The 27032-nt window shown below is 42.6% G+C and overlaps 1 protein-coding gene across 1 annotated transcript in view; it reads left to right on the top strand.

Moving 5' to 3' along the window:
* The window catches only part of LOC137097962 (otoancorin-like), a 56276-nt gene that overhangs the window by 7590 nt on the left and 21654 nt on the right, over window positions 1–27032 (top strand). Inside the window, exons 7-18 of the mRNA XM_067473457.1 lie at window positions 1680–1803; window positions 3317–3532; window positions 8344–8511; window positions 10174–10314; window positions 11745–11800; window positions 12638–12755; window positions 14626–14699; window positions 15109–15244; window positions 15966–16153; window positions 18182–18275; window positions 18701–18833; window positions 24921–25108. Coding sequence (XP_067329558.1) covers window positions 1680–1803; window positions 3317–3532; window positions 8344–8511; window positions 10174–10314; window positions 11745–11800; window positions 12638–12755; window positions 14626–14699; window positions 15109–15244; window positions 15966–16153; window positions 18182–18275; window positions 18701–18833; window positions 24921–25108 — 1636 coding nt within the window. The remainder of the gene's footprint in view (window positions 1–1679; window positions 1804–3316; window positions 3533–8343; window positions 8512–10173; window positions 10315–11744; window positions 11801–12637; window positions 12756–14625; window positions 14700–15108; window positions 15245–15965; window positions 16154–18181; window positions 18276–18700; window positions 18834–24920; window positions 25109–27032) is intronic.

Raw genomic sequence — 27032 nt, 5'->3', positions numbered from 1 at the left:
TGGCCATGTTCCAGAAGCATTGTCTCCTGACGTTTTGCCCACATCTGTGGCAGACATTCTCAGAGGTTGTGAGGTCTGTTGGAAACTAGGCAAGTGAGGTTTATATATCAGTGGAATTGTCGCAACTCAGGATAGATTGACCTTGCTCAGAACAACACCACAGACCAGGGCTGTAGGTTTTGTAGTTTATTGAAGAAAGGTAAAATCAAAACATGGAAATAAGGTTGCTGAAGTTCAAAAGTCCAAACAGGAACTTAAATGCAAAGCAAAGCTTCCAAGGTCCAAAAGCAAATAACATTAATATAATCCACAAGCTTTGGTCAAACCAGGATCCATGGCATCATGACAAAGTCCCAAGAAAAAAGATCCAAAAGCAAAGTCCCAAAGAGCTAACAGCTTTCCCCTGAAAGCTGAGACTTCAAGGAAGTTCACTGGGTGTGAGCGAAGATACTCTGACAAAGAGTTGTCTTCAAACAGATCAATAAATATGTTTTGCTAGCATGAAAGCATTACGTTGCCCCCAAAGTTCCCGCTTGTTTGCAAGCCGGGTGCCTCAGCATAACCTTAATCGCAAGCGATCCTCCCTACACAGATCCTCATTACTTTCAAGGCCGGATCCCTCATTATCTTGTGCCTGGGAATCAATAGGCCCTGAGTTCACAGAAGGACCAGTCGACTCCTCCACCTGCAGCTATGAATCCAAATCATGACTGACATCTAAAACAACATTCCTTTCCCTGGGAAACCGAGGTGCTTCAAAATCAACACTGTCTGCCTCTACAACAGGGGCATATGCAGAAATCTGTAACCCATTATCCTCCTTGTCCTGAAGAAACTCAGGCTCAGAAAGAGGAAACTCGGGCTCAGAAAGCCCATGCTCAGGCTGAGCCACAACAGGAATGATATCCAGGGTGAGAGAAAGAACTCTTGTCTGTTTGAGGCAAGTGTGAATGTTGCAATTAGCGGTAAATGTCCCTGCAGCTTCAAAGCCTGGCTACTTTCTACCTGGGGGAATCCTTTGTTGGGAGGAATCAGTGAGGCTTTGAAACTGCAAGGCCATTCAGTGCTAATCAAACCAGCCAGTTGCAACATTCACACTTGCCTCCAGCAGACAAGAGTTCTTTCTCCCACCCTGAACATTAATCCACAGATATATAAACCTCACTTGCCCAGTTTCCAACAGACCTCACAACCTCTGAGGTTGCCTGTCATAGATGTGGGTGAAATGCTTCTGGAACATGGCCATATAGCCTGGAAAGCTCATACCAACCCAGTGATTCCGGCCATGAAAGCCTTCAACAACACAATTACATTGTTTAGTGTACCTGCTGGCTCTTAAGGTAAGTTTGGAGAGTGGGAGGTTAGGACTAGGACACATTATGTATGTAACTAAGTAAGTGATGTATAATCTTTGGAATTCTAGACATTTTTATTTGTAAATCATTTTTATCTCCTACCTTGGGAAACCGGCATGGCATAAATAAAGATGCTAAAAGTTGAACTTGTGTAATGCACTGTACATTGGTCTATCCCTGTATCAAGTTCAGAAACTCCAATTAAGTTTTGATATTGTTGTACCCCACCTTGAGCTGTTAAAAAAGGTGGGTAAAGAACAAAATGCATTATTGTTGTTGTTGCTGCTGAATAAAAACAACAGATTTCTTCATTCTCTCACACAGATTGGGCTTGTTGGTTTGCTTTTACAATGACCTGGAACAGATGGATGCTAGTGTGGCTCGGGTTTTACTTCATCAGATGATTAAATGCAACCATCTAAGAGGGTCCCAGGCTGACATTCAGAAGGTTGGTGTAGAGCTCACTCTAACTAGCACAGGGCATGTCATGTTTGTCTGCTAGCAAGATAATGGAGGTACTGGAGCCCCCCAACCTCATCTCATCAGCTCATTTGGGGGGAACAATACTTCCTCTTCATCCTGGAAAGAAGTGACAACTGGAGTGCCATAAGCAGGGTTCTGTCCTGGACCCGTTCTGCTCAACATCTTTATTAATGACTTAGATGATCATAAAGTTAGCTGAGGACACCAAATTGGGATAGCCAATACTCCAGAAAACAGGAGTAGCATTCAAAACAATCTTAACAAATTAGAGAGATAATTGGCCAAAACTAACAAATGAAGTTCAACAGGGACAAATGCAAGATAATCCACTTAGGCAAAAGAAATGAAATGCAAATATACAGAATGGGGGACGATGCCTGATTTGACAGCAGTACGTGTGAAAAAGGAGTCCTCGTGGACAACAAGCTAAACATGAGCCAACAATGTCATGCAGCAGCTTAAAAAGCCAATGGTATATTGGCCTGCATAAATAGGAGTCTAGTGTCTAGATCCAGGGAAGTCATGTTACCCCTCTATTTTGTCTTCGTCAGAACACACCTGGAATTGGACCCCAGAATTGCGGGGTCCAATTCTGGGCTCCGCAATTGAAGGGAGGTGTTGACAAGTTGGGATGTATCCAGAGGAGGCTGACTAAAATGATCATGGGGCTGGAGAATAAGCCCTATGAGGAGCGGCTTAAAGAGTTGAGCATGTTTAGCCTGCAGAAGAGAAGGCTGAGAGGAGACATGATGAGGGCCATGGATAAAGATGTGAAGGGAAGTCATAGGGAGATGGGAGCAGGCTTGTCTTCTGCTGCCCTGGAGACTAGGATGCAGAACAATGGCTTCAGCTACAGGAAAGGAGATTCCACCTGAACATTAGGAATAACTTCCTAACTGTGAGAGCTGTTCAGAAGTGGAACTCTCTGCCCCGGAGTGTGGTGGAGGCACCTTCTTTGGAGCCTTTTAAACAAATGGCAGTCTGTCAAGGGTGTTTTGAATGCAATTTTCCTGCTTCTTGGAAGAGGGTTGGGCTGGATGGTCCACAGGTCCTTTCCAACTCTAAGTTGTGAGCCACTGTAGATGGAAGCACTGAAGACAGGTGTCTGCAGCATTCTCCCAGTTACAGGGCACATTAAGACACACCGTTATGATAGAACCCCAAGGGGTGGGGAGTCTTTCCATCTGACTATGATAATTTGCTAGTATCCTGATATGCAGCACATCAAAACTGTTCTGATGGGGATGAAAAGGCAAGCTTGGGGTGTGTAGCATCCTGGGGTGTAAGTAGGATGTTGGAGATCCGTCATTGTTATTGTCTTATGCTATAGTGTCTTGACCATTCATATATAAGCATGCACACACAAATATGCCACCCCCCCCCCTCCCCAGAGCATCCTGCATTTCAAATTGTGTCCCTGAACCCCTTTTAGCATTTAATCATCAGCTCTTCAAAGCCCTTTCTCCAACTGGTTTCAGCTCAAATCCCAGCTGCTTGACCTTGCCCTGCAAAACCAGACGCTGAATGAGTCCCTTGGTTCCCTCTCGGACGCGGTGGTCGGACTGAGTCTCAGCCAGCTGGAATCTCTCTCCCCGGAGGCTGTGCACAACGCAATCCCAACATTAAACCAGGTTTCGGGATGGGCGAGAAGCCAAATCATGATTTTATCCCGGAAATATCTGATGTATGAAAAGGTAAATTGGTACATTTGCAAAGGGAATGTAAAACACCTTTAATATTGGGCTCATACAATGGGGTTCAACAAACCCATTTTAACCAAATCTACAAAATGTGAAGCAGTTGGTTCCATATAGGATCTGAAGTAAACCATATTAAACTTTTTACATGTGACTAGCTGTACCCGCCATGCGTTGCTGTGGCCAACTTTTCCTCCCTCTTGCTCTCCTTCTTTCTTTCTTTCTTTCTTTCTTTCTTTCTCTCTCTCTCTCTCTCTTTCTGTTTTTCTTTCTTTCTCTCCTTCCTTCCTTCTCTTCCTCTTCCCTTCCTCCCCTCTTTTCTTTCCCTTCCTCTTTCTCCCCTTTCTTCCTTCCTTCTCTACCTATCTGCAACTCCCAGCAGTCCACCTGATAAATCTACATACATCTACATACTTACCTATCTCTATGTAATCTCTCTATCTGGTGGATTGCTGGGAGTTGCAGTCTAGAAATAAGAAGTTGGAAATATGCAAGGATTAGGATGCTCTCAAAGAAATCCAAGGAGGAGAAAGTTTGCATCTTGGAAGCAGTGCATTTGGATCATCCTCTTCCCCTGGTTTAGGGGATGCTGGGAACTGTAGTCTGAAAGAGAGTGTGGATATGCTATTGTGTGTTTTGTTTGCCAGGGGGAGTCATTTTACACATGCATTGTAGCATATTTTTTTTTTGCTTTTTTTGGCTTTTTAAATCCCTTCCACTGTGTTTGTCAGTGTTTTTATAAGTGATGGTCACTCGTTGGCCTGATAGGTGCATTGTGTCCAAATTCCGTGTCTATTTGTCCAGTGGTTTTAGAGTTATGTTAATCTCACAAACAAACAAACATTAGATTTGTATTTATATAGACTAGCCATCCCCTGCCACGTGTTGCTGTGGCTCAGTCTGGTGATCTAGAAAATAAAATAAAGAAAAAGTGTTGGTTTCTAATATATGTAATGTCTTGATGCTTGTGGGTAAATGGTATTTCTTGCTGTTTCTTTGTCAGTGTTGATGTGGAGATTGTCTAGTTTAAGTTTTTGTGGGGTTTTTCGGGCTATATGGCCATGTTCTAGAGGCATTTCTCCTGACATTTCGCCTGCATCTATGGCATGCATCCTCAGAGGTGAAGTCTGTTGGAACTGGGAAAAAGGGTTTATATATCTGTGGAATGACCAGGGTGAGACAAAGGACTTTTGTCAGTTGGGCTAGGTGTGAATATTTCAACTGACCACTTTGATTAGCATACAATGGGCTGACTGTGCCTGGAGCAAACTCTTCTTGAAAGGTAATTAGATGTCCCTGCCTGTTTCCTCTCTGCTGTTTTTGCTGTTGCAATTTTAGAATTTTTTAATACTGGTAGCCAGATCTTGTTCATTTTCATGGTTTCCTCCTTTCTGTTGAAATTGTCCACATGTTTGTGTATTTCAATGGCTTCTCTGTGTAGTCTGACATGGTGGTTGTGAGAGTGGTCCAGCATTTTTGTGTTCTCAAATAAAATGCTGTGTCCAGGTTGGTTCATCAGGTGCTCTGCTATGGCTGACTTCTCTGGTTGGAGTAGTCTGCAGTGCCTTTCATTTTCCTGGATTCTTGTTTGGGCGCTGCGTTTGGTGGTCCCTATGTAGACTTGTCCACAGCTGCATGGTATATGGTAGACTCCTGCAGAGGTGAGAGGATCCCTCTTGTCCTTTGCTGAACGTAGCATTTGCTGGATTTTCTTAGTAGGTCTGTAGGTGGTTCGTATGTTGTGTTTCCTCATCAGTTTCCCTATGCGGTCAGTGATTCCCTTGATGTATGGCAAGAACACTTTTCCTCGAGGTGGATCTTCATCTTTACTCTCGTAGCTTGTTCTTGGTCTTGCAGCTCTTCTGATGTCTGAGGTGGAGTCTCCATTGGCCTGTAGAGCCCAGTTGAGCTGGTTCAGCTCATCTTGAAGGAGGTGGGGTTCACAGATTCTTTTTGTACGGTCTGTTTACCTACTCTGGAACATGCAACATATAATTGTCCTTCTTTAGGGGTCCCTTTCAAATCTATGATACTATATCTGTGTGTGCGTGTGAATCATATATATCTAACTGTATCTATGGCTGGGTGACTCTTTGTCAGGAGGGCTTTAATTACATTTTCTTGCCCTGGTGAAGTTGGACTAGATGGCCTTAAGTATTTTCTGTTGGTCATGGGGGTTCTGTGTGGGAAGGTTGGCCAGTTCTATCGTTGGTGGAGTCCGGAATGCTCATTGATTGTAAGAGAACTATAAATCCCAGCAACTACAACTCCCAAATGTCAAGGTCTGTTTTCCCTAAACTCCATCAGTGTTCACATTTGGGCATATGGAGTATTCATGCTGAGTTTGGTCCAGATCCAGCATTGTTTGAGTCCACAGTGCTCTCTGGATGTAGGTGAACTACAACTCCCAAAGTCAAGGTCAATCCCCACCAAACCCTTCTAGTGTTCTCTGTTGTTTATGGGAGTCCATCTGGTTCAATTCTATCGTTGGTGGAGTTCAGAATGCTCTTTGATTGTAGGTGAACTATAAATCCCAATAACTACAGTAACTACAACTCCCAAATGACAAAATCTTTTTTTTTTAGTGAAGGACATATATGGCTGTACAAATTTGGTGTCAATTTGTCCAGTGGTTTTTGAGTTCTGTCAGTTCCACAAACGAACATTACATTTTTATTTATATAGATTGCTTTTACAAAAAAGAAAGTTAACAGGTTGTACCTGAATAATTGGAAGAGATACTTATTTAGCATTCCAATCACATTCTGGCTTTAGCTAGGGGATTTCAAAAGCTTTAGTAAAAAAAAAAAGTAACTTTTCGAGGAGAGATTAGGCAGTATGCTTCAGGTAAGCTTGGGCCATTCATTCTCTATAAACCTAAACACATTCATTTCATTATAAAGATATAAAGGGATAGCTCAGCAGGGTTCCTGCGCAGAACTCCTTTGAGGAAAAAGCTGGATATTAATACCACAAATAAAACTGTTTAAAATAAAAGCAGGGTTTTGAGCTACAAATCTAGCTTTGAACACAGTAATTCCTCCAAAACATGGTTCACAAAAAGCCTCACCGTAACTCTGCAATCATGAATAACTGCTCAAGGCTACTATTACAGGTTGCAGGCTCCAAGGAGATGGATTCAGGACATTTGCACAGATAGATACTGTGATTTTCTTGCATTTGCAGTGGAATCATATTATTAACTATATCATCTTGACTATATGTTTAGATTTACTTTCCTTAGCTTTCTGTCTTGCATTAACAAACAAAGAAAATGTGGAATACAAGTATCCCAGAAGTCTTTTATTTATGATACACAGAAACACGTCCGACAGTTTTAGTTTGAATTGGGAAGAAACTATTCCAGATACAACACATGCTGTGCAAAACATGGGTTGTTGTGAGTTTTCTGGGCTCTATGACCATGTTCCAGAAGCATTCTCTCCTGATGTTTTGCCTGCATCTATGGCAGGCATTCTCAGAGGTTTTGGGGTCTGTTGGAAACTAGGAAAATGGGGTTTATATATCTGTGGAATAATGTCCAGGGTGGGAGAAAAAACTCTTGTCTGCTTGAGGCAAGTGTGAATGCTGCAATTGGCCACCTTGATTAGCACTGAATGGCATGGCTGCTTCCTGCCAGGGGGAATCCTTTATTGGGAGGTGTTAGCTGTCCCCGATTGTTTCCAGTCTGATGTTAATGTTTCAATTGGCCACCTTGAAACATTCACTCTACCTCAAACAGTCAAGAGTACTAATTTCCAGCAGACCTCACAATCTCTGAGGATGCCTGCCATAGATACAGGCAAAATGTCAGGAGAGAATGCTTCTGGAACATGGCCATACAGCCCAGAAATCTCACAACAACCTAGTGATTCCAGTCATGAAAGCCTTCGACAATAGTTTGAGCATGTTTGAAAATCCAGCATGGAAACTATCCATAGACTCTGATTGATTGATTGATTTATCGTGTCAGGAGCAAACCAAAACAGTTGTATTGTATTAAAAACAGACAAACAAACCAACAAAACACAAAGTTTGCAGACTTGGTATTCTATTAAATGTCCTTTGACCAGTGTGTGGCTACTTGGAGTGCCTCTGGTGTTGCTGCAAGAAGGTCCTCCATTGTGCATATGGCAGGGCTCAGGTTGCATTGCAGCAGGTGGTCTGCGGTTTGCTCTTCTCCACACTCGCATGTCGTGGATTCCACTTTGTAGCCCCATTTCTGAAGGTTGGCTCTGCATCTCATGGTGACAGAGCACAGTCTGCTCAGCACCTTCCAAGTCACCCATTTTCTGTGTGCCCAGGGGGGAGTCTCTCATTTGGTATCAGCCATTGATTAAGGTTCTGGATTTGAGCCTGCCACTTTTGGGCTCTCGCTTGCTGAGGTGATAGACTCTGATGGATAAATAATTACTATGAATATTACTATTACATTTTTATCTTGCCTTTCCTCTCCCAAGCTCAAGGTCATACTTCTCACTATTTTGATATTGATGGATAAGTTGGGCTGAGAGAGAGTCATCCAAAGAGGTTTATGGCTGAGATTTGGACAACATTTCCTCACATTGGAAAGACTGGAAAAAAACTGGTGGTTCAGTGATATGAGTGGAGTGCACTCATCACACAGAAAGAAATGGCCAGATGTTTACTTGTAGCTTTGTAAAGCCTACTTTGGGGATTGGATGGGAAAAATTAAAGGGTTCAGGGAGGAGGCTAAAGACATTGGGCAAAAGTGTTATTGTCTGACACGTTAGCCACTTGCTGCTCAAATGCCATTCCTATCTTATATGTCATCTGCTCGCATGCAGATACTCTCACTCCATAATATCAGCCAGATGGGTGCTTTGGTGACCGGGATAAGCACTCAGTCATTCCACAGGATGAGCCCCAAAGAGCTGTCTCAGTTACTCAGAGGAGCATTAGCTGAACGCGCCTCCGATTTGTCTCCAGCCCAACGCCAAGGCATCCTCCGCAAGGTAAGTGAGCATCCGAAATCCCAATCCAGCTGTCTGGAGGTTTCTCAATGCCCAAACCTCTTTACCTATCATGCCATTGTTTGACAGCGTCCCACCTTTTCTACAGCCTCAAGATTGAAAGGCCTCTTGCAAAGCTTATTCATTGATCACTAGCTGTCCCCTGCCACATGTTGCTGTGGCCCAGTTTGTATATATGTGTTTTGTGTGTGTATATATGTGTGTATGTATATATTTGTGTCTATGTGTATATACGTGTGTGTGTGTATATATATGTATGTATGTGTGTGTGTGTGTGTGTGTGTGTGTGTGTGTGTATTGACAAGCTGGAATGTGTCCAGAGGAGAGCGACTAAAATGATAAAAGGTCTGGAGAACAAGCCCTATGAGGAATGGCTTAAGGAGCTGGGCATGCTTAGCCTGAAGAAGAGAAGGCTGAGAGGGAATATGATAGCCATGTATAAATATGTGAGAGGAAGCCACAGGGAGGAGGGAGCAAGCTTGTTTTCTGCTTCCCTGGAGACTAGGACGCGGAACAATGGCTTCAAACTACAAGAGAGGATATTCCATCTGAACATGAGGAAGAACTTCCTGACTGTGAGAGCCGTTCAGCAGTGGAACTCTCTGCCCCAGAGTGTGGTGGAGGCTCCTTCTTTGGAAGCTTTTAAACAGAGGCTGGATGACCATCTGCTGGGGGTTATTTGAATGCGATGTTCCTGCTTCTTGGCAGGGGGTTGGACTGGATGGCCCATGAGGCCAACTCTTAGATTCTATGATTCTATGACTCTATGATTCTCTCTCTCTCTCTCTCTCTCTCTCTCTCTCTCTCTATATATATATATATATATATATATATATATATGGTTTTGTGCATGTGTTGTAGTGTCTTTTTGCTTTTTTGGCTTTTTAAGTCTCTTCTGCTGTGTTTTTCAGTTTTTTAAATAAGTGATGGTCACTCATTGGCCTGAGAGGTGTCTTGTGTCCAAATTTGGTGTCAATTCGTCCAGTGGTTTTTGAGTTATGTTAATCCCTCAAACGAACATTACATTTTTATTTATATAGATCATAGAATCTATATAGATCATAGAGTTGGAAGAGACCTCATGGGCCATCCAGTGCAGCCCATGCCAAGAAGCAGAAATATTGCATTCAAAGCACCCCTGACAGATGGCCATCCAGCCATGGATAAATATGTGAAGGGAAGTCACAGGGAGGAGGGAGCAGGCTTCCTTTCTGGTGCCCTAGAGACTAGGACGCGGAACAATGGCTCCAAACTCCAGGAAAGGAGATTCCACTTAAACATTAGGAAGAACTTCTTAACTGTGAAATCTGTTCAGCAGTGGAACTCTCTGCCCCGGAGTGTGGTGGAGACTCCTTCTATGGAGGTTTTGAAATAGAGGCTGGATGGCCATCTGTCAGGGGTGCTTTGAATGCAATATTCCTGCTTCTTGGCAGAAAGGGGTTGGACTGGATAGCCCACGAGGTCTCTTCCAACTCTAGGATTCGATGATTTGAAGTGTATTTCTAAATAAATATATTATTCATCACTGCCTTTGGCCTTTGCACAAATTCATTGTTTATAGACAAATCCAGATATGCAGTGAAGGATGAATGGATGGATGGATAGATGATAGATGTAACACTATAGTGTTCTTCCCTCCTGTAGATTATTGCATCCACAGAACTATCATCCGTGTTGGCAGATGTGCAAGGACCCTTTTTTAAGGAGCTGTCACTTTTTGATTTGTGGACGGAAGAGGGATTCAACTCTTCCCTAGTAAAAGAAAAGGAACTGAGGCCGAGTCAGGTAAATAAGGTCTGGCTGGATCTTTGTTGACACAGTGGATAAGAGAGTCGCAGAATCATTAGTTGGGTAGATAAAGGAGTCCCTGGTGGTGCAGCGGGTTAAACAGCTGAGCTGCTGAACCTGCTGACCAAAAAGTTGTTGGTTCAAATCTGGGGAGTGGGGTGAGCTCCCACTATTAACTCCAGCTTCTGCCAACCTAGCAGTTCGAAAACATACAAATGTGAGTAGGTCAATAGGTACCGCTTCAGTGGGATGGTAACGGTGCTCCATGCAGACATGGTGGTGCAGTGGGTTAAACATTTGAGCTGCTGAACTTGCTGGCCAAAAGGTTGTCGGTTCGAATCTGGGGAGCGGGGGGAGCTTCCGCTATTAGCCCCAGCTTCTGCCAACCTAGCAGTTCGAAAACATACAAATGTGAGTAGATCAATAGGTACCGCTTCAGTGGGATGGTAACGGCGCTCAATGCAGACATGGTGGTGCTGTGGGTTAAACAGCTGAGCTACTGAACTTGCTGGCCAAAAGATTGTCGGTTCGAATCTGGGGAGCGAGGTGAGTTCCCGCTATTAGCCCCAGCTTCTGCCAACCTAGCAGTTCGAAAACATGCAAATGTGAGTAGATCAATAGGTACCGCTTCAGTGGGATGGTAACGGCACTCCATGCAGACATGCTGGTGCAGCGGGTTAAACAGCTGAGCTGCTGAACTTGCTGACCAAAAGATTGTCGGTTCGAATCTGGGGAGCGGGGTGAGCTCCCGCTATTAGCCCCAGCTTCTGCCAACCTAGCAGTTCGAAAACATACAAATGTGAGTAGATCAATAGGTACCGCTTCAGTGGGATGGTAACGGCGCTCAATGCAGACATGGTGGTGCAGTGGGTTAAACAACTGTGCTGCTGAACTTGCTGACCAAAAGATTGTCGGTTCGAATCTGGGGAGCAGGGTGAGCTCCTGCTATTAGCCCCAGCTTCTGCCAACCTAGCAGTTCGAAAACATACAAATGTGAGTAGATCAATAGGTACCGCTTCGGCGGGATGGTAACGGTGCTCCATGCAGACATGGTGGTGCAGCGGGTTAAACAGCTGAGCTGCTGAACTTGCTGGCCAAAAGATTGTCGGTTCGAATCTGGGGAGCGGGGTGAGTTCCCGCTATTAGCCCCAGCTTCTGCCAACCTAGCAGTTCGAAAACATACAAATGTGAGTAGATCAATAGGTACCTCTTCAGCGGGATGGTAACGGCTCCATGCAGTCCTGCCGGCCACATGATCTTGGATGTGTCTACGGACAACACCAGTTTTTTTGGCTTAGAAAATAGAGATGAGCACCACCCCCCAGAGGTGGACACGACTAGACTTGATGTCAAGGCGAAACCTTTACCTTTACCTTGCGGTATATGCATACCTACACATGCAGACTACTATATTAATTTCATTTCAGGCCTTATTTCTATATGAATTATTATCAAAGAAGACAACTCTTTCTGAACTCCTAAGGTACGTGTGATGATTTGATGTCGAGTGCTATATATTTAAATCTTTGTTTGGTGGTCAAATAGCACATCCATTCCTTGTTCTTTTAATAGTGGTTCAGATTCTCAGAATTTACCCACATAAAGCAATGCCAGACTCCTGATTGGTTTCTGAACTTTGTTCCTCCCTGAGTTTTCAGCCTTCAGCTCCTAAAATTCCTGATTATTGGTCAAGCTGGTTGGGGCTTATGGGAGCTAAAGCCCTATACAACTTCAGCCCAGCTTACTTGTCTGAACGTATCTCCCTCTACATTCCACCTCGTAGTTTAAGATCCACTGGAGAGGGCCTGCTCTCGGTCCCATCGGCCTTGAAAACGCACCTAGTGGGGAAGAGGGACAGGGCCTTCTCAGTGGTGGCCCCCTGCTTGGGGAATTCACTCTCCAGCGAGATTAGATCGGTGTCCCCCTCCTTTCCTTTAGGAAAAAAACTGAAATTGTGGTTTTGGCACCAGGCTTTTGGCTAGCAGGCACAACAGCACTTTGGACATTGAATTGGATGTTTGTTATGATAATGGAAACGGCTATGCTTGTGTAATTAATGTTGTTGTTTTAATCTATTGTGTTTTTATGGTTTTATATTGTTGTTTTTGTGATATTGCAGCATCGAATTGTTGCTAGTGTTAGCCTCTCTGAGTCCCTCCTCGGGGGTTGAGAAGGGCGGGGTAGAAATCTTGTAAATAAATAAATAAATTTAAGTCAAAAACATCTGGAGAAATAAAAGGTATTTTGAATGCTTGGATGTTAATCCTGTAAAGATTTACTGCATATCTTTCCTCCTCCTCCGTCTTCTTCTTCCATTCAGCATTGACCAAATGGTGAAAGGAATAACATGCTGGCAAATCGACAGAATGAGTGCCATCACCTTTGTCAATGTTTTCAAATATTTTGAAAAGAATCTCCACCTGCTTTCACCATATCAGGTAATACACAAAAGGGCACCATGTCTCTCTTCTATTTTGTTGCCAAGAGGTCCTGCCTGGGATGTTGACTCTTGACATTTTAACAATGGATAAATGCCTTTATACCAGGCATGCATAAATTTGGGCCTTCCAATAGTTTTAGACGTCAGCTTCCACAATTCCAGTCTTTGGATGCTGTAAGTATCTTTGTCATTGGATGCTGTAAGTAGGTTTATGGTCCTCCACATGTCTTTGGATGCTGTAAGTGGGTTTATGGCCCTCCCTCCAGGTGTTGTGGACTTCAGCTCCCACATTCCCTAATAGCCTCAGCCCCATAGCCGATAGATCGCTGGGTTCTGATTCCTCGTATTTCTAGTGGAGATATAATCATTCAGTGCTGGTGGCGCAATGGGTTGAACTCTTGTGCCGACAGGACTGCTGACCAAAAGGTCAGCAGTTTGAAATTATGGAGTGGGGTGAGCTCCCATCTGTCAGCACTAGCTTCTCGTGCGGGGACATGAGGAAAGCCTCCCACAGGATGGTAATGTTAGCGTGTAGCAGAGTATCTCAGAAGCTCAGAATAATGGACTCTGGAGTCTCTGGCAAAAGCTGGTTTTCAGCTTTACTTAAGCAGCTCAAAATAGACAACATACACCATCAGCGGACAGACGTGAAGAAACACAAACCGAAAGAGATAGTAACTAATACAAACTGCAGCTGGAAGGAAGTTTATCTCTGGCACTCCCTAATCTTTCACAGAGCAAGAACTCAGGGTCACATTCTCACAGCTTGTTACTTCGCTGTTTTAACCCTTCTGTGTCAAACTACATCCTGGCAATACAATTCTATTACAATCACAATCCTATCACATAAAATTATATTTAAAATCACATCATACATGAATTACACACTGACAGGTAAAACATCCGGACATCCCCTGGGCAACATCCCACACCAGAAGCGACTTGCAGTTTCCCAAGTTGCTCCTGACATGAAAAAAACATTCAGTACAAGAATATTTGGTGTAAAGCAGTGGTTCTCAGCCTGGGGTCCCCAGATGTTTTTGGCCTTCAACTCCCACAGCTGGTAAACTGGCTGGGATTTCTGGGAGTTGTAGGCCAAAAAAAAAAATCTGGGGACCCCAGGTTGAGAACTACTGGTGTAAAGTCAAGTATGTGTCAGTAAAGTCAAGTATGTGTCATTCTCCCTACTGCACTGCACCAAATCTAGTTTCTTTTAGAAGACTGCCTGGGTCTCCTAAATAGAGTATTTCCCTTTCCAGAAATATGATTTATTTAAAATAATGGACCTCTTTTCAAAGAAGTAGTCGTGTTATCATGTTAGCTTATATGACAAGGAGGGAAGAAAGGGAGAGGAAAAAGAAAAGAAAGTGTGTCAGTGCCTTTAAGACGAATTGGTTTTTATTTTCACATGAGCTTTCGTGGATATAAACCACAGCTCCCCCAGGTGGCCACTCCTTTCACTGCAGGAAACAGCTTCATTTATGGTTGGTTCTAAAACAGGTATGGGCAAACTTGGGCCCTCCCTCCAGGTATTTTGGACTTCAACTCTCACAATAACAGCCTCAGGCCCTAACAGCCTCAGGCCCTTTCCTTCCTCAGGAAAGGGCCTGAGGCTGTTAGGAATTGTGAGAGTTGAAGTCCAAAACACCTGGAGGGAGGGCCATAAACCCACTTACAGCATCCAAAGACATGTGTTTATAACTATGAAAACTTGTGCAAAAATAAGAACCAGTTAGTCTTAAAAATGCTGCCACATTTCCTTTTCTTCTTTTCCCCTTCCCCTTCTTTTCCCTTTAAAATATTCTATTATTTCTGGTTTTTAAGACATGGTGACTGAATTCAATGATTTTTAAATATCTTATTTGCAGATCAGTTGTATGGCTTGGAAATACTGGACCATCTCTAATACATCCACGCCTCCCTACTTGTTAGCACTGCTTCCGTAAGTAATTCCTTTTTAATTTTATTTTATACTTAATTATTTAATAGACATATGAAAATGAAATATGATAGACCTCCCAAAATGCCAATATTTTTTCCAGTCGATTTTCTTACATTTGTTCCGTGAATGTCAGAAAAATATTGCTTTAGTAATCAAGAATGCATGCATTTGAACGGAATAATATTAATACACAACTGTATAGACTGTCTGAAGCATTCAGAGTGCTCTACATACATTATTTTGTTATCATTTTTGCAACAACCCTGGACAGACATTAATAATACTATCTCCAAATTGCAGGAACGGACTGTGTGTAGAATTGTCCCCTTTCCCATACATTATGGCTGATGTATTTTGCAGAAATCCCACTTTTTCTTCACAAAACTGCTGTCATAAATCTTTCCTTTAGTGATGAGTATCTGGAAGCCATTACAGGATCGCTCTGTGTCCCTTTCATCACCAGCCTAAGGAAGATTGAACTCGATCGTCTCGTTTTAAATGAGCAGAAGAAAAATGCAGTTCTGCAAAAAGTCCATGACTGCCTGGTTAGAAATATTTTTATTTTGTTAAAAGATAGATAGATAGATAGATAGATAGGTAGATAGGTAGATAGGTAGATAGGTAGATAGATATACACACTAGCCGTCCCCTGCCAGGCATTGCTGTGGCCCAGTCTGGTGATCTGGAAAATAAAGTAATGAGAAAATGTTGGTTTCTAATATATGTAATTTCTTTATGCTTGTGGGTAAACCGTATTTTTTCTTGTTTCTTTGTCAGTATTGGTGTGGAGATTGTCTGGTTTGTCTACCCTGGAACATGCAACATATCATTGTCCTTCTTTAGGGGTTCCCTTCAAATCTATGATACTATGGGTGTGTGTGAATCATATATATCTAACTATATCTATGGCTGGATGACACTTTAATTATGTTTTCTTGCCCTGGTGAAGTTGGACTGGATGGTCGTATGTATTTTCTGTTGGTCATGGGGGTTCTTTGTGGGAAGTTTGGCCAGTTCTATCGTTGGTGGAGTCCGGAATGTTCATTGATTGTAAGAGAACTATAAATCCTAGCAACTACAACTCCCAAATGTCAAGGTCTATTTCCCCCAAACTCCATCTGTGTTTATATTTGGGCATATGGAATATTTGTGCCAAGTTTGATCCAGATCCATCGTTGGTTGAGTCCACAGTGCTCTCTGGCCATAGGTGAACTACAACTCCCACATTAGGCATTCACATATTAACTCTTGACTTCTTTATTTCAGAATGGCTCTATCGTTGATGAATATGACCTTGACTTGATTGGCAACCTCATCTGCCATTTGTCCCCAGCATTAATTTGTGTGGGGTCACTGGAGACAGTGGCCACAGCCCTTCAACAGTATGAACAATGCCAACATCTCAGCCATGAACAGGAGATGGACATTAAACACTGGATCATTGATTTGTATGGGTAAGAGAATAATCTGTGGGGTCAACACTCATTGGAGTGGGAGAAAAACCAATTTACTACTGTCTTCATAGAAATTCTGCCTTAAATTGATAATAACCAAGGATAATATATGTCTGTGTGTATGTTTTTTTGTCACACCAGCCTTTAGTTGTGCATGCAAATACAGTTTTCCCACAATACATAAATCTGAAATCCAACACGCTTCTGTTCCCAAGCATTTCAGATAAGCCTTCCAAACAGTGTGTCATAGCACATACATGAAATGGTGATAGTGTGTAGGTGTGTTGTGCAAAAATTATGAGAAACTGGGTTGCTATGAGTTTTCCAGGCTGTATGGCCATGTTCCAGAAGCATTCTCTCCTGACGTTTTGTTCACATCTATGGCAGGCATCCTCAGAGGTTGTGAGGTCTGTTGGAAACTAGGCAAGAGAGGTGGAATGTCCAGGGTGGGAGAAGGAACTCCTGTCTGTTGGAGGCAAGTGTGAATGTTGCAAATAGCCACCTTGGTTCACATTTAATGGCCTTACAGTAAAATCAAGACCTGTAAATAAAGAGCAACACTCAAAAAGCAGGGGAATTCCAGACAAGAATCAATCAGTGCCAGCTAGCACCTCCCAACAAAGGATTCCCCCAGGCAGCAGTCAACTAGGCTTTGAAGCTGCAAGGCCATTAAATGCTAATCAAGGTGGCCATTTGCAACATTCACACTTCCCTCAAGCAGACAAGAGTTCTTTCTCCCACTCTGGACATTATTCCACAGATATATAAACCTCACTTGCCTAGTTTCCAACAGACCTCACAACCTCTGAGGATGCCTGCCATATATGTGAGTGAAACGTCAGGAGAGAATGCTTCTGGAACATGGCCATACAGCCTGGAAAACTCTCAGCAACCCAGTGATTCCAGCCATGAAAGCCTTTGACAACACATAATGAGAAACCTCTCATTATGTGAAATAAGCAATACAACACATATTTTAAAATATATAAATAAAGCCTTTCACGAGAGATATTATGCCCCATACGTTTTGATATTATAGTTCACATATCTGTCCATATCTCTTATAACCGGTTGGGTTATAACAGAATGGGGGATGCCTGGCTTGAGAGCAGTACGTGTGAAAAAGATCTTGGAGTCCTCGTGGACAACAAGTTAAACATGAGCCAACAATGTGATGTGGCGGCAAAAAAAGCCAATGGGATTTTGGCCTGCATTAATAGGAGCATAGTGTCTAGATCTAGGGAAGTCATGCTACCCCCCTATTTTGCTTTGGTTAGACCACACCTGGAATATTGTGTCCAATTCTGGGCATCACAATTCAAGAGAGATATTGACAAGCTGGAATGTGTCCAGAGGAGGGCGACTAAAATGATCAAGGGTCTGGAGAACAAGCCCTATGAGGAGCTGCTTAAGGAGCTGGGCATGTTTAGCCTGAAGAAGAGAAGGCTGAGAGGAGATATGATAGCCATGTATAAATATGTGAGAGGAAGTCACAGGGAGGAGGGAGCAAGCTTGTTTTCTGCTTCCCTGGAGACTAGGACGCAGAACAATGGCTTCAAACTACAAGAGAGCAGATTCCATCTGAACTTGAGGAAGAACTTCCTGACTGTGAGAGCCGTTCAGCAGTGGAACTCTCTGCCCCAGAGTGTGGTGGAGGCTCCTTCTTGGAAGCTTTTAAACAGAGGCTGGATGGCCATCTGTCAGGGGGGATTTGAATGCAATATTCCTGCTTCTTGGCAGAATGGGGTTGGACTGGATGGCCCATGAGGTCCAACTCTTTGATTCTATGATTCTATGATTTAAGTTTTCATTTGCCAGTAAAACCGAATTACTGTGTTGCAAAAAGATGCATGTGTAAAAAGTGTGCCACCAACATGAAATGGTTGGAAAGCTCTGCGATAATAGTTACTGGAACTTGTATTTGTTGTTCCAACATGCGAATGTAATATGTACAATTGAGCCTTATGATATCTGAACATTGTTCTAGGACTACTTCGCTTAAATAGTATTCCAAAACATTTCTTTCAGTTCCCCAAGAAACTGGACGGCTGAGACAACGCAAGACATTGGCCCATTTATAGCTCTTTTGCCAAAGAGTGATTTGAGCATCCTTGTGGAAAAGGTATTTCTGTAGTTAGTATTTCTGCTTTAAATTGATACTATTGAATTGATTTATATCCTGTCTTTCTCCCAAGACATGGGTATGCCAAGTATTTTATTAATTCTAAGTGGGAATTGCAACCAAATGGTACAGTGTTGCATTATTCAACCTTTTCCAGTATTCTTCACTTCGTTTTCCCTTCCTTTTAAAACTAAAATGAAATGGTATGATGGAAGTAGAAAGGGGGAATCTCTAACACGGCACTAAAATTTGGACATCATGACAAATAAATTATTTACAGGGAATGCACTACTTCATCTTTATTCTACCAATAAAACTAAAACACAGTTTGTCTCCTTTTATCTTATTACTTCTGAACCTCCTTTCATCAGAGCAATTGTGATCTCTAAATAATAACATTTTATCCCTCCTCCACCCCACCAAAGTTTCCTGGTTTCATATCAGATATAGCATCAAAGAAATCTGGACCAGTTCCTCCCTCTGAAGAGCTCTTGCTGGCTTATTTTGAAAGTGTTCGCAACTCTAGCACCCCATTGAGTGTGCCAAACGTAACCCTTGGTGAGTAATTCTTTTCTGCCTTTGTGCTGTAAGCCATCTGACTTCTTCCTTCATCTTGCTGAGCTTAAATGTGTTTTGAGACAATGAAAAACTAAAATGTAGTTTTGGTCTATCCGTGGAAGTCTTTGCTTTCTGAAATAAATCGGATCGTGAACCTTCCGAACATCCGCTGAAATCTATGCTAGGAACAACACGAAGGGTAGCAACAATTATTTTATTTTAATTTGTTGTGTTTCCTGCTTAAAAGAACAAGCCAAACACAAAGTATGTAAATGTGAGCCTACAGATTATTTTTCCACTTAATCCTTTGTCACACATCAGTGTATGTTGATTCAGCTGTTTCCTACACAACCGCCACAAAAGCAGTATGTGCTGCTTCTTCCAGTTTATAAGTATTACCTTGCAATTGCTCATTCTGTTTCTGATGTTGACGCTCTGTTTATGGAGTTGTAATGGAGCACCTACGGGAGCAGGGGACCCAAATTCAACCAGTTAATGTATTGTAATAACCCCAGAATGCTGACTGGCTTAGAGGGTGATATATCAAAGTGTAGGGTCACAAATGGACTGAAATTCGGATCAAGAGCACTCCATACGACAACACTCTGCTGCAGGCCACATTGTTTGGCTTATTGTTTGTTTACTTACTTACTGCATTTACTATACCGCCTTTCTCAGGCGACTCAAGGCTGTTAACAGGGTAAAATTCAATGCTTACAATATCATAAATACAATTAAAAACATAACATATAATAAAAACAAAACATATCAATAAAATATAAACGTTGTTAAGAACGTTGTCCGGTCTCATTGTTGTCGTTCCATTTTCCTGTGTCAGTAACTCTGCAATTGGAAACGTCTTGACTTTTTCTGGAATGTTAAAAGGGAGGTGGCTGATCTAATATGTATAAGGAGGGCGTTCCACAGCCAAAGGGCCACTACCGAGAAGGCTCTGTCTCTCGTCTCCGCCAAACGTACTTGTGACGAAGGCGGTAACGAGAGCAGGGCCTCCCCAGATGATCTTAAGGTCCTAGATGGTTCATAAGGGGAGATGCGTTTGGACTTGTAAGTTGGGCCAGAACCATTTAGGGCTTTATAGGCTAAAGCCAGCACTTTGAATTGTGCCCAGCCAATGGAGCTGGCGCAACAGAGGAGTTGTACGCTCCCTGAGCGCCACTCCTGTTAGCAATCTGGCTGCCGTTCATTGGACCATTTGAAGCTTCCAGACAGTCTTCAAAGGCAACCTCATGTAGAGCGCATTGCAGTAGTCTATACAGGATGTAACCAGAGCATGGACTACCGTGGCCAAGTCAGACTTCCCAAGGTACGAGCACAGACTTATTATTGATGTCCCTGCCAAGCATAACATTAAGACTACCCTATTGATCACTCTTTTGATTGATTTAATTTAACTTTGGTTTATTTTCTTTGCTTACAGCATAAATAAAAGAGGAAGTCTGTGTAAATTTGAGCCTACAGATTATTTCTCCTTAATTTATTGTCACATTAGCATTGTGACATTGTGCCCTACATAAACTATCTGTGCTGCTACATAAAATATTGGTACTCTGTGTTTTCCTGTAATTTTTCTCTGTAACTCCTGCGTTCGTGGGCTTAAACTAGAAGAGCTGGCTTCATAAGAAATAGAAATGCGTGGAACTTTGCTTTACTCTACTTGATTGAAACTGCAATAATGCTGGACCCACTGGCCCTCGGAGGATGCCACAGGGCCTGTCCAGACATTACCTTTACCCCAGGATCTCCTGCAACAAACAGGAGGGTAACCAAACGCCGTTCTTTGTAAACGTGGAAGCAATAGCCAAGAACGGCAAAACATGAGATTTTCAGGTGTGGGACTATCCCAGTTCTGAGCTGAAAATCCACATCTTTGAATAGCTGTATGTCCCTGCACTATGAAATCACAGTTTTGTTTTGTTTTTTTAAATCTGGGTTTGTTCCTGGATTTTAGATGTTTGTTCCTGATTGGTCAGTTCCTAAAAAGAAGGTGACAGTTGAGTAGAAGGTGAAAACTTTGTTTGTGTGCCAGAAACTTCATGAAACGTGTGAAGGGCACATTTTCTCTGGCCAGGACAAAGTTGTGGCCCCGTTGTATATCTTTTCACATTAAGAGCAATGATGAACAGACATGTATAACCCAGGAAAAACACCCTGACTGCACAGATGGCCCTGCAGTGTATATAACCCAGGAATGGAACTTATATAATGATTCGCATGTTTGCGTGTTTGCATCTTTAGTTAAGGAGCCCCCGGTGGCGCAGTGGGTTAAACCCCTGTGCCGGCAGAACTAAAGACTGACAGGTCGCAGGTTTGAATCCGGGGAGAGGTGGATGAGCTCCCTCTGTCAGCTCCAGCTCCAGCTCCTCATGCGGGGACATGAGAGAAGGCTCCCACAAGGATGATAAAAACATCAGATCATCTGGGCATCCCCTGGGCAACGTCCTTGCAGACAGCCAATTCTCTCACACCAGAAGCGACTTGCAATTTCTCAGGTCGCTCCTGACATGACAAAAAAAAACAACAAAATTTCCAGCGAAAGTCCTGCAGCAGCCTTCTTGGGGGCTGCAAAATCCCGCGACAAAGCAGCAAGTGTGGACAACAGAGGTAGAAATCCCTGGACCAACAGGTCTCTATCCAGACATCTTTTCAAGTCCCGGGTTTTGTTTTGTTTTTTGCCCCTGACTAAAATGCATAATTTAGTGCTGTCGGAAGGAAATGCGTGACTTCTTTCAGCACAAAGATGTTTAAATTGCACTGTTAGTTATGAAGTTAATTTCATGTTTTCTGGAATTTATAGAAACCAAAAAAACCTGCCTTAACATTTAGTTATCTTACCTGTCCAAACGTATCTCCCCTTACGAACCACTGAGGACTTTAAGATAATCTGGGGAGGCCCTTCTCTCAGTCCCGCCTTTGTCACAAGCACATTTGGCAGGGACGAGAGACAGGGCCTTCTAAGTGGTGGCCCCTCGGCTATGGAACACCCTCCCTAGGGAGATCAGATCTGCTCCCTCCCTCTTGATGTTTCGGAGGCAAGTTAAAACGTGGCTATTTGAGCAAGCGTTTACAAATACTGAGTAGCTAAAATAGGAAATCGAATGACCTGACAATGGAACTGGACAATGCTTGAGAATAATGAGATGCTGATGATGTTGTTTTTACTGCTTTTGTGATTTTTATACAGTTTAATTGTTTTTATTTATATTATGTTTTATGTATACTGATTTGTTGGAAACCACCTTGAGTCGCCGATTGGCTGAGAAAGGCGGTATACAAATACAGTAAATAAATAAATAAATAAATTCATGTATTAGCTAAATATTCCCTATTATAAGTGTCATTCTTAACTTTGGGAGACTCCCAAAAATTCTTAACTTTTGGGAGACTCCGGATCGCAAAATTCTTTGGTATTGGCCATGCTAATTTAGGGCCTTTGGGCCATGGAGTCCAATACTTCTTGAGATTTGAAAACTACAAATTGGGAATTAGTCTCCAACTCTTCTTTTGCTTGTAAAACAATGGAGCTATTTTGTATTGATGGGATTTTTTGGGAAGAAGATAAGACATTTGCGTGTGTTTCTCAGCTCTCCTTCGGTTGAGCTCCTGGATGCAATCTTGTTAGGGTGTTTTGCTGGTTTCTGTGTGGATTTGATTGAGATAAATCCTTCCTTTGGCTTCCGTTCCGAGCACAAATCTGTTTGGTACATCCCTGCTGTAATTTGTTTTGTTGACAGAGCTCAGCTTTGTAGCAGCAGCTGTGATTCTATTTTATTTCAAAGGATGGTCAAATCCAAGGTTGCTGGGACCTGTAGGCAGAACTGCAGAATAGCATTTCTCTAAGGTTTTGCATTTTCAGGGACAGTTGAACATGATGGCTTTTCCCATGTCACACAAATTTATTCCTCCCTGCAGGGTTTCTTACTCTGGGATTTCAAGTGGAAATGTAATCCACCCCGAGTCCCCTTTGGGGAGATGTTGGCGGGGTATAAATAACATTGATTATTATTATTATTATTATTATTATTATTATTATTATTTATCTGTTTCCTGATCCTTGCAGATGGAGATGTCAGGGACTGATTCTGGCACATTCTGCTAATATTGTGGCCAAGTCCCCTGCTCCCTAAGAATAACCATCCACCTGCCTGACTTTTTGCATGTTATAGGATTACTGAGAAGATCTGGGATGAAATCCCCAAAGAGTTATGTGGACCTTGGGCCAATTTACCAGTATATCGCAATATACTGGCTCTTGACCATCCAACATTTCATAGATGAAAACTGTGACCTTTGTAGCCAAGCTGTACTGGAAAATGGCCAAGATAGCAAATGTTATTAATGAGGAAGAACACATACATTAGGAGAGGCTACAGCAGTTTGTTTTTTACCAGATTCAACCCCTTTTTCTTTCCTCTCCTGAATTAATTGAGTTCAGAGTTTGAACTCACTTTGGAGCAACTGGCACGAGCGGAAGACTACAGGGAGAAAGTGAGGTATTTTTAAAGCATCTAAGAAAGTGCTATGACACAGAATTAAGCAGGATTATCCTTGTTGCACTCTAGCCTTGAGACACCTTTTCACCCAGCCACACCAGAGTCCAGTAGAGCTGTCTACTAAAGCTTATTAAGAAAAGCATGTACAAAGGGAAAAGGGCATTTCCCAAAAGTGCAGTAGAGTTGAAAATACGAAATAGCGGCAATCCAAAAATGTCAAAGTACATGAAAACAAGAGAGCCAAAATCCCAAGCATAAATCTGTAAGCATGAAAAGAGGAACTTTTTATTTATTTATTTATTTATTTCAAAGTTTTCTATACCGAGCTTCTCACCTCGTTGAGGGACTCAGCCCGGTTTCCAACCATAAAAACACAAACAATCAGTAAAATATCATGATTCACAATTATAGTAGCACATTAAAATAACAAATATATTTAAAACTACAGTGGTCAGTCGTCATGCTAAAATCGACTATACATCATCTTCCATCCAAAACTTAGGGCGTTATCTCATTCATCGAAAGCCTGTCTCCATAACCACGTCTTCACCTGTTTCCTGAATGCCAGGATAGACGGGGCAGTTCTGACCTCTGGTGGGAGAGAGTTCCAGAGTCGCGGGGCTACCATCGAGAAGGCCCTGTCCCTCGTCCCCACCAGGTGCACTTGTGAAGCTGGTGGGATCGAGAGCAGGGCCTCTCCAGACGATCTTAATAATCTTGGTGGTTCATAGGGGAGAATACGTTCGGAGAGGTAAACAGGGTCGGAGTCTTTTATCCACGGCAAACCCTTCTAGGCAAAACCAGGAAACTTGAATCATAAACTTGAGATTCGAGACAGGAACACCATTCTTAAGGCAACTTGTCTCCTCTGAGAGAGACAGAGTAAACATTACCTAATTTAAGACAGACCAAGAGGCCATGAGATCATGGTGAACACATCTGGGCTTCAAGGACTTCTCACAGATTCTTTCAGAATGTCTAATTAATCTGTCCTTCACTCCCTCTGTTCTCAAACCTAATCTGACTTCATGGGAGAACTCCCGTTCAGCTATAGGCTATTTCACAAGGGAACTGGAATCTTCACTTTCTGTTGCCTGAAAACAAGCACCCACCGGAGAAATCCCAAACAACAGCTTCCTCAGCCTGCAAATCCTTCTGATCACTAGCAGACTCTTCACATTGCAACTCTGTGCCCTCATCCTCTGAAAGGCCATCAGAAAAATCCCCTGCTACTTGCTGAGCCACAACAAATCAGTTAGAGGATAAATATCTCCCCCTATGCATATCCAGTTGGTCTACTAGAAAACATTGTGAGTTGTTCTCAGCCCTGCAGTGGGACATGTCTTGGCTACAGGTTTTGGATTTTGTTATTTAAAATGACTGTGGGAACTGATAGCTTTTAATCAGAGGCTGGATGATCAGGGGTGATCTGAATGTAATATTCCTGCTTCTTGGCAGGGGGTTGGACTGGATGGCCCATGAGGTCTCTTCCAACTCTTTGATTCTATGATTGTGATTTTTTTAATGTTGTTTGTGTAAACAATTCAGACATAAATCCTATTTTCTCCCATTCTAGGTTGTGAAGAAGTTGCAGCACCATCCCCAGATGAGATTATAAAACTTTCAGAAGCAAATAGGTTTTGGTCAGTTCAGGAATTGTTTTGCATGGACCCAGGGACGTTCAGCAAGACTGTGGAACTCCTTGGCTCCGTGGGCAGTTTCAGTGCATCTCAGCTTACTGTGCTAAAAGAGAAAGCTAAGCAGGTATCTAACTATAGAGGCTGGGTTTCGGGAGAGAAAGGTAAAATCTAGATTCCAAAGAACTTATTTAAATGTGTATGTGAGAGAACCCTATTTACAATGGAGCGAGACAGGTGAGAATAAAAAGCATATGGGGTGAACAGAGCATTAGTTCCCTTTTGAACCTATTTATTTATTTATTTACAGTATTTATATTCCACCCTTCTCAGGGGACTCAGGGCGGTTTACAATGTACATATACATGGCAAACATTCAATGCCATAGACACACAACATATATAGAGAGACATACAGAGGCTATTTAACATTCCAGCTACTGGCCACCAGGGGAGCTGTCGCTTCACTGTCCGTTTGTGATACTGATGAAGTATTTCCTCATTCTTTGCATACTTCCTGGAGATTTTTATGGCCTCGTAAATCAGTTAAATTAGCCTCCCCACATAAGTGGTACCTACATATCCTACTTGACAGATTCCACTGTCTCTTGGGCTGCAAAGGTCGACAACAAGCTACGCAATTTTGGTCTGAAGCTCACTCCGACCCAGGCTGGCTTCGCAGTCATGACCTTTCGGTCAGTAGTGATATTAATGCAGCTGACTCCCGGCCAGCTGTGCCACAGACCAGGCATTGGGAAACTTTGGCTTTCCAGGTGTTTTGGACTTATATAGGCTGGACCAAAGTTCGCCCACGAGAGGACCAAAGTTCGCCCACGACTAGACTAACAGCTCTTCTCTCTTCTCCCATTCCAATAAAAAACCCCAATTCTGAAAACAGCTACCGCTGTTCTCAAGGATCAAACACTGCAATGTTAGAACAAAATTAAGCTGCTGTGGTCTTAACAGCAAGATTGATCGGTTGCTTTGCTGTCATGAGCTTGGAAACGACTCCTATTTTCTTTTTTAAACATTCCTCCGAGAGGGAACTCTTCATCCCAGAGAAATTACCATAAAGATTAAACATCCGCCAACTGTGCTCATCTGGCAGATACATACTTACTTCTGTAATGTGCTAAACCAGGCGTAATCCTTCGACTAGCAGGTATTTTTAGCAGAGCTACACGACTAAGCTCAAAATACAAGGCACAGCCATGACTCTGAAATAATTGGAAGCAGGGCTTCATTTCAAAAAGTGGGAGTTTGCACCCTTTTTTGGCATTTTGGACTTGACCCCTAATCCAAGACATAGGTAGGTGAGTTGGTAGAAAGCTACTCAACACATAATCTAGCAAATGGACAATCCAAGACAATCTGATACCCAAACGAGTTGCAAATTAGGCCCTTTCCACAGATGTATAAAATCCACATTGAACTGGATTATATGGCAGTGTGGACTCAGATAATCCAGTTTTCCAAGAATATATTATGGATTATCTGCCTTGATATTCTGGGTTTGGGGCTGTGTGGAAGGCCCCAACTCCTCCCCAAATCACAGCATCTAAAACCAGCTAAATCAGGCATGGGCAAACTTGGGCTCTCCAGCTGTTTTGGACTTCAACTCCCACAATTCCTAATAGCTGGTAAGCTGTTAGGAATTATGGGAGTTGAAATCCAAAACACCTGGAGGGCCGAAGTTGGCCCATGCCTGAGCTAAATTAATTGGGCACATGAGACAGAGAAATCCCACAAACATGTCTCCCCTTATCTGAAAGTGAAAGGTACAATAAGAAAAAAAAGTTTATTTACATGTCCTTCTGTGACATCCAGGCTCTGCAATTTAAGGTGACATCCAGGCTCTGCTTTGCATTGCTTTAGGATACAGCCTTAATCCCATATGCTCTCAGATTTATTAATTTATTATTTAGTAGTGTATTTAAGAGATTCTATGCCCCCTACTACACTGTCATATAAAATCCAGATTATCTGCTTTGAACTGGATTATATGGCAGTGTAGACTCATACAACCCAGTTCAAAGCAGATAATGTGCATTG

This window comes from Anolis sagrei, chromosome X (assembly GCF_037176765.1).
Source record: "Anolis sagrei isolate rAnoSag1 chromosome X, rAnoSag1.mat, whole genome shotgun sequence".
NCBI lineage: Eukaryota > Metazoa > Chordata > Lepidosauria > Squamata > Dactyloidae > Anolis > Anolis sagrei.
This window is presented reverse-complemented; position numbering and strand designations above follow the sequence as displayed.